General features: G+C 38.7%; 1 protein-coding gene across 1 annotated transcript; it reads right to left on the minus strand.

Moving 5' to 3' along the window:
* Window positions 1-2,357: 2,357 nt before the first annotated feature.
* On the minus strand, window positions 2,358-4,826 carry LOC138905637 (uncharacterized). The gene is made up of 2 exons (XM_070194158.1): window positions 4,644-4,826; window positions 2,358-2,840 (listed from the first exon to the last, which is right to left on the minus strand). The coding sequence occupies exons 1-2, from the start codon at window positions 4,824-4,826 to the stop codon at window positions 2,358-2,360; spliced, it is 666 nt and encodes a 221-aa protein (XP_070050259.1).
* Between the last annotated feature and the right edge of the window lie 2,271 nt (window positions 4,827-7,097).

Raw genomic sequence — 7,097 nt, forward strand, 5'->3', positions numbered from 1 at the left:
AACCCAAAAGAAAAGGTACCTCCACGACTGGGACTCGGGAGAAGACATCAACAGAAGAAGCACCAACCGGACCAGTCACAGTGGTCCTTGACGATGAAGGAACCGATGATGAAGTAGATCCTCTACAAAGAAGAAAAATACCTTCATCATCTCAACCGGATGATCATCCAGGAGAGCATCAAACACCACTCCGAGAAGAAGTTCAAGGACTTTTCTCGGAAATAGAAATTGTTGAAAAAGTTGAGTCTCGCTTTCGGGCTCCTGTTGACGTTTCTGTTCAGAGGGGTTCTGCCCCTGAGGTACCTCCACCATCAACTTCTGAGCGAGCTGCTACCGCAACACCTTCTACACTAACTGCTACCTCTCCACCATCGGCACCCGCTCAAAACCCTAATGGAAAATATAGTATCATTCTCACATTTTCGAATGTACCACATACTTTCCAAGCCGGTGCAGGTTGACAATTACCTAAAGCCGTTGGCCATGGAAAAAGATTGGAGAAAAATGGACTCTCTTTCTGCTGAGTGTCTGATAAATAACAACATGTACTATTCGGCTCAGGTATCAATTTAACCTTCTTTTATTCCCTTTTTATTTGTTAGACTTTGCCTTAATAACCTTAGCTTAAATCTCTTTAGGCTAACCTCCTTGCTTCTGAGGGCCTGCAAAAGTTTATTTTGGATAAAGAGGAACTTGCTACAAAACGAAATCAACTTTTGACCAAATAAAATCAACTTGTCGAACCCCTCCCGGTATTAGAAGAAAAGGTTGCTTAAATGGGCAAGATCGAAGCTCGATTAGAGCAATTTGAGAAAGATAGAATAGCACATAGCCAAGAAGCCACTCAATTACATGAAGATCTTAAGGAGGAAAAGGCCAAGTGGGCTGAACTACATGACACTATCACTGTTTCGGCCGAGCGTGAGTTTGCTTTTATGGATCATATCAACAACTTAGAAGCAGACTTACGCTTGAAAACCGAAGAGGCTAATGTCGCCGAGGAAAAGAGAGCCAAAAATGGAAGAAAGGACTAGAAGGGTTATGGAGCAAAACCAGCTTCATGCAACAACTAATATTGAACTTGATTCCAAGATCAACATTGTAAAAGTTGAAAATGATAAGCTTCAATCCAAAAATCGAGTAACTCTAAGCTAAACTCCATGATCAAGAAGATTCTTTCCTCCTTGAGAAAACTCATGTAATTTATCACATGAGGAGGAAAACTTTGGAGGAGGCCAAAAAAGGCATTGCAAAACATTGATGATTGCATTGCCAAAGCTCGTAGATTGGAGACAACCGCTTTCGAGAACCTCCCCGGTGGCCCATTGCTTCAGATTCTTCGAACACTGACTCCGATTACTCGGGAACCAAAGAGGAAGCCGAAGAAGAACAAGAAGATAAGGATGAAGGCCTCGAACCAGAAGCGGAACAACCTTCTCTTGAAAAGGAAAACGAAGACTTTTCTCTCCCTTCGGGCTCTAGCAACAAAAATAATTGATGTATATATTTTTCTTTTCCTTTGTAATTATGCCAAAACTTCTTTACTGAGTTTGGCATTTTAAATAATGAAAGCATTTTTGGCATAAGTATTGTGCAAGAAATATTCTTTTTTATTTAGCTGACAAAGCTCGAGAATTCTTTTTACATCTGATAACGTTTGATCTCGGGCATTCACATTTACGGAATCTACCCTTTGACTATGAGGGTTTTATAAGAGAGGGCCCTTATGTTTACAGTGTTCTTGAAGAGGATGCCTCTTATTCATTCTGGCACAAGCATTTGAAGTTTTAACTAACTTTCAAATAGAAAATAATTTAACATATTAGTTGGACAAGAAGTAAGATAAAACTAAAAGGACTTTGATTTATTCCTTGTATCTTTAAAAGTACATTTACATAAACATTCATTTGCTTACATAAATAAAGTTGTCAATGCATGTGGCTAACTTGTACAACTCATTTCTACAGGGCTGATCATGCAGTCTCCGGTCCTGATAAAATTATTTTGCCCCTGTTCTAACAGTCTCCGGTCTTCGTGATACTTTTATTGCTCTACTATGTAATAGTTTCCCCCCCCACCCCCCAGTGTTCGGATATTAAGTATGAGAATTCAAACACTGGATATCTTATTGTCTTTGATGATCATTTTCTCATAGTATGATTTGTGTTGCTGCCTCATTAAAACCTTGCCAGAAAAACCCAATCTAGACAAAAACTGGTCGAAGGGGAAATAGTGCAGCACATACTTTCAGAATTAACAAGGATCTTCAACAGTAATACATTTTGAGGTGAGTTACGTTCTAACTGTATGGCAATTAACTCCGTCTTGATTCTCCAATTGATATGAACATTTACTGGTTATAGCTTAAATCTGTAAGGTCTTTCCCATGTTGGTCTAAGCTTCCCAATATTAACTTCTCGAGTATTTTGAGTTACTTTTCTAAAAAATAAGTCTCCGGCTTTGAAATATCGAATATTTGATCTACGGTTGTAATATCTTTGTATTATTTGCTTTTGTGCCACCATTCTCACATACGCCATATTTCGGTGTTCTTCGAACAGATCCAACTTAATCAGCATTACTTCATTATTTGCCTCCTTATTTGCGTGAGAATACCTTATGGTTTGTTCTCCAATTTCCAACGGGCTCAAAGCTTTCACACCGTATACAAGTGAAAATGGAGTTTCACCAGTGCTCGATTTTGCCATTATTCGATATGCCCATAACACACCTAGTAGCTCATCTAGCCAATTGTCTTTAGTTTCTTCTAATTTATTTTTAAGATTTTGGATTATTATCTTGTTGGTCGACTCTTCTTGTCTGTTAGTACTTGGATGGTACTGAAAAGATGTAATTCGTTTGATCTTCAATCCTTCCAAAAACTTTGTGACTTTGAAACCTATAAATTACGGCCCATTGTCACAAGCAATTTCTTTTGGTACTCCCAACGGACGATGTGATCCCATATGAAATAAATCACTTCTCCCTCTCCAATATTTTTATAAGCACCTACTTCAACCCATTTAGTGAAATAGTCAGTCAAAACTAAAAGAAATATTACTTGCACGGGACCTTATGGTAAGGGACTAACTATGTCCATCCCCCATTTCATGAATGGCCATGGTGATACACTGACTGCAAAAGTTTCGTCGATTGATTCACTAATTGTGCATGACGTTGACATTTATCACATTTTTGTACAAATGCCTTCGCATTTTGCTCTAGCTGGGGCCAATAGTAACCAACCCTTATCAATTTGAGAACTAACGAGTCTGCACCGGAGTGGTTCCCGCTCACTCCCTCGTGAACTTCTCTCATCACGTAGTCAACCTCTAATGTCCCTAAACACCGAGACAATGGTCCTTGAAAAGACCTCTTGTACACTTGACCGTTAACAAGACAATAATGAGCAGTTTTAGTCTGTAGTGCCCGGGATGCTTTTGGATCTTCAGGAAATTTGCCACGCCTTAAATATTCTATAAACTCATTTCTCCATTACCAAATTAGTTTGGTTGAGTTAACTTCACAATATTCGTCCACGTCCAATACCGAATGCAATAGTTGAACGACCGCACATGAATCAATTCCTTTCATTTATGTGGACGACCCCAAATTGGCCAATATGTCTGCCTCCATGTTTTCTTCTCTCATAATATGGATGATTCACCATTTCCTAAATTGGGAAAGTAATACTTGGACCTTATTCAAGTACTAATGCATGCGTTGCTCCTTGGTATCGAAAATTCTATACACCTGGTTCGCTACCTGTTGGGATTCGTACTTTATTTCAATTACCTCAGAGCCTAGTTCCCGAGATAACTCAAGTCATGCTACTAAAACCTCATACTCAGCTTCATTGTTAGTTAATGGTATAGTTCTAATGGCATGTCTAAGGGTTACTCCCGAATGAGTGATTAATATCCCGAGATCGGACCCTTTTACATTGGAAGCTCCATCCGTAAATAAGGTCCAAACACTTGATATAGTTACCGATACTAGCACTTCTTCCTTAGCAGCTAAAGGCATCAATCTCGGACTAAATTCAGCCACAAAATCATCCAAACTTACGATTTGATCGCAGTCCTGGGTTTGTATTCAATGTCGAATTCACTAACTTCGACTGCCCATTTAGCCAATCGATCCGATAATTCAGGTTTATGAAGGACATTACTCAAGAACAAAGTTCTCACAACGGCTATAGGATGACAATGAAAATAAGGCCTAAGCTTTCGAGATGTGACTACGAGATCTAGGGCCAAATTTTCGAGGTGCGGATAACGTGTTTTCTCTCCCGATAAAATTTTACTGACATAGTAAATAAGAAATTGCGTACCTTCTTCCTCTCGAATTAAAACAATGATTACTTCTACTTCCAATACCGTTAAATAGATTAACAACTTCTCACATTCACAACGGAGGGCTAGACAGGTACCTTTTTAGGTCTTTCAATGCTTGTTGGCATTCCAGAGTCCATATGAAATTACTCCTCTTTTTCAAAAGCGAGAAGAAATGATGGCATTTCTCCAAAGATTTTGATATAAACTTGCTTAAAGCTACTAACCTACCGATGAACTTCTGCATTCCTTCACACTTGTCAAGTGGTCCGGGATATCCTTGATGGCTTTTATCTTATCGGGGTTTACCTCAATTCCTCTTTGAGAGACCAAGAACCCCAAAATTTCACTAGATCCAACTCCAAAAACGCATTTTTTCGGGTTGAGAATCATGTTGTACTTTTTCAAGATATCAAATGTCTCTTGTAAATGAGTCAAATGATCTCCTGTATTAAGAGAATTAACCAACATGTCGTCAATATAAACCTCCATCGTCTTACCAATTTATTTTTTAAATATTTTATTAACAAGCCTCTGGTAAATGGCTCAGGCATTTTTAAGCCCGAAAGGCATCACATTAAAACAATATGTGTCAAATTTATGATAAACGAGTTTTTTTTTTATTTCTAGTTGCATCCTAATTTGATTATACCCGGAATATGCATCAAAAAAAATTATTAACTCATGCTCGGGCCGTAGCATCAATCATTTGATCAGTGTTTGGCAACATGAAAGAGTCCTTAGGGCATGCATTATTCAAATATTTATAATCTACACACATTCTAAATTTATTATTCTTTTTTGGTACTACCACTACATTAGCTAACCAATCGGGGTAATTTACTTCTCTAATTAAACCTATATTTAGTAACTGGGTTACCTCTTCATTGGCAAATCTGTTTCTTACCTCTGATATTGGTTGTTTTTTCTGCCTTACCGGAGGGAAGTTAGGATCCAAACTCAGCTTGTGGACAACCACTTCCAATGGAATACCTGTCATATCTGAATGCGACCATGCAAAACAATCGATGTTAGATTTTAGAAAATCTATAATTTTTAATCTAAGTTCGGGACTCAACCCCGTTTCTAAATGGAATTTCCTTTATAAGAGATCTATGAACAAGTCCATTTGTTCGAGCTTTTTAGCGGTTGATTTGGTCGCATGAGTTTCTTCCGGTACCTAAAAAGACTTTGGTGCCTGATAAAAATCCGACGACTCCTCTTCTCTATTATCGTCAATCGGGGTGGAAGAGGGCACCGGCTCCTGTAAATACTATTTCTTTAATTCTTTTTCCTTGCTTCTGGACAAGGTCATTGTGTTCATCTCTCTTGCAGCCGGTTGATCTTCTCTGATCTGCTTAACTCTCTTCGGCGTGGGAAATTTAAGCAATTGATGATAATTTGATGGTACAACCTTCATTTCATGTATCCAAGGCCTTCCAACGATCACATTGTATCCCATGTCGCCATCTACCACTTTGAATAGTGTGGTCTTCGTTATGCCATCGGCATATATAGGCAGTAAAATCTCCCCGGGTCGTTACATTTGTTAAGTTGAAACCAGTCAGAAGCTTTGTCGCCGGAACTATGTTTCCGGTTAACTTTGCTTGATCTAAAAATCTCTATTGTATGATATTGGCTGAACTACCTGGATCAACGAACACCCGTTTAACTTTAAAGTCTAAGATATTAAGAGATATTACCAAAGCATCGTTGTGCGGTAGAAGAAATACATCAGTATTATCTTATGTGAAAGTGATGTCATCTTCTGAAGATTCTCAGATCCTCTTGCCATGAGTTACCGATATCTTCGTCTTCTTTACTGCTGAAAATGTCAACCACCAAAAACTATGTTTGTAGTTATACGAGCTAGCCCTGCAACTGATTTAGATGGCTCCCTAATGTCTCAATTTTTCCCATAATTATTTTTGGCCCGACCACTTAGAAATTCTCTAAGGTGACCATTTTTCAGCAACACTGCAACCTCTTCACGAAAGTGTCAGTAGTCCCAGTCTTATGACCACGTGTTCCATGGAACTCACAACATCGAATAGGATCCCTTTGACTAGGATCCGACTGAATTAGTTCCGAAAACCTAGACTCCTTAATATTTTTCATAGTCGACACCAACTCTACTAAATTGATGTTAAAGTTGTAGTCGGATAACCGGGGATACGCTGAATCTCGGGGCCTCGCTGCTTCTTTCTCCGGTAAAGTTATGCTACTCCGACCATGATCCATTCTTCTATCGGAAGCAAATATATTTGATGACTGAAAACCTTTACTTCCTCGCCTATCGACCCTTTCGTAAGGCTGAAAGTGACCTCTAGAAGATCTATGATATGCATCAATATCAACTTTAACCCTTTCCTAATTCTGATCATGATTACGTCCTTTGGAAGACACCGAGGAACTCAATTGATCATCTTTAATTCTAATCTTTGACTCGTAGCGATTGTGGACATCTGCCCACATGGTTGCCTGAAATTCTAACAAGCTTTTCTTCAATTTCCTGGAGGCATCAAAGCTCAATGGGTTGAGACCCTTTGTAAACGCTTCAACTGCCCACTAATCCGGTACTACCGGCAACAACATTCTTTCCTTCTAAAATCGGATCACGAACTCTTGCAATAGTTCGGATTCTCCTTGGGCTATTTTGAATATATCTACTTTCCTTGAATGGAATTTTCTTGCCCCGGTATGAGCATTAATAAAAGAATCTGTAAGCATTTCAAAAATATTAATTAAATGCTTAGGTAAAAA

Source organism: Nicotiana tomentosiformis, chromosome 2 (genome assembly GCF_000390325.3).
Source record: "Nicotiana tomentosiformis chromosome 2, ASM39032v3, whole genome shotgun sequence".
Taxonomy (NCBI): Eukaryota; Viridiplantae; Streptophyta; class Magnoliopsida; order Solanales; family Solanaceae; genus Nicotiana; species Nicotiana tomentosiformis.

Excerpts from the sequence above, each read along its gene's own strand:
- LOC138905637 (XM_070194158.1), bottom strand. The coding sequence starts at position 4,826 with ATGGAGGTTTATATTGACGACATGTTGGTTAATTCTCTTAATACAGGA. Across the intron at positions 2,841-4,643 it reads TCTCTCAAAGAGGAATTGAG|TACCATCCAAGTACTAACAG; the intron begins GTAAACCCCGAT and ends ACATCTTTTCAG.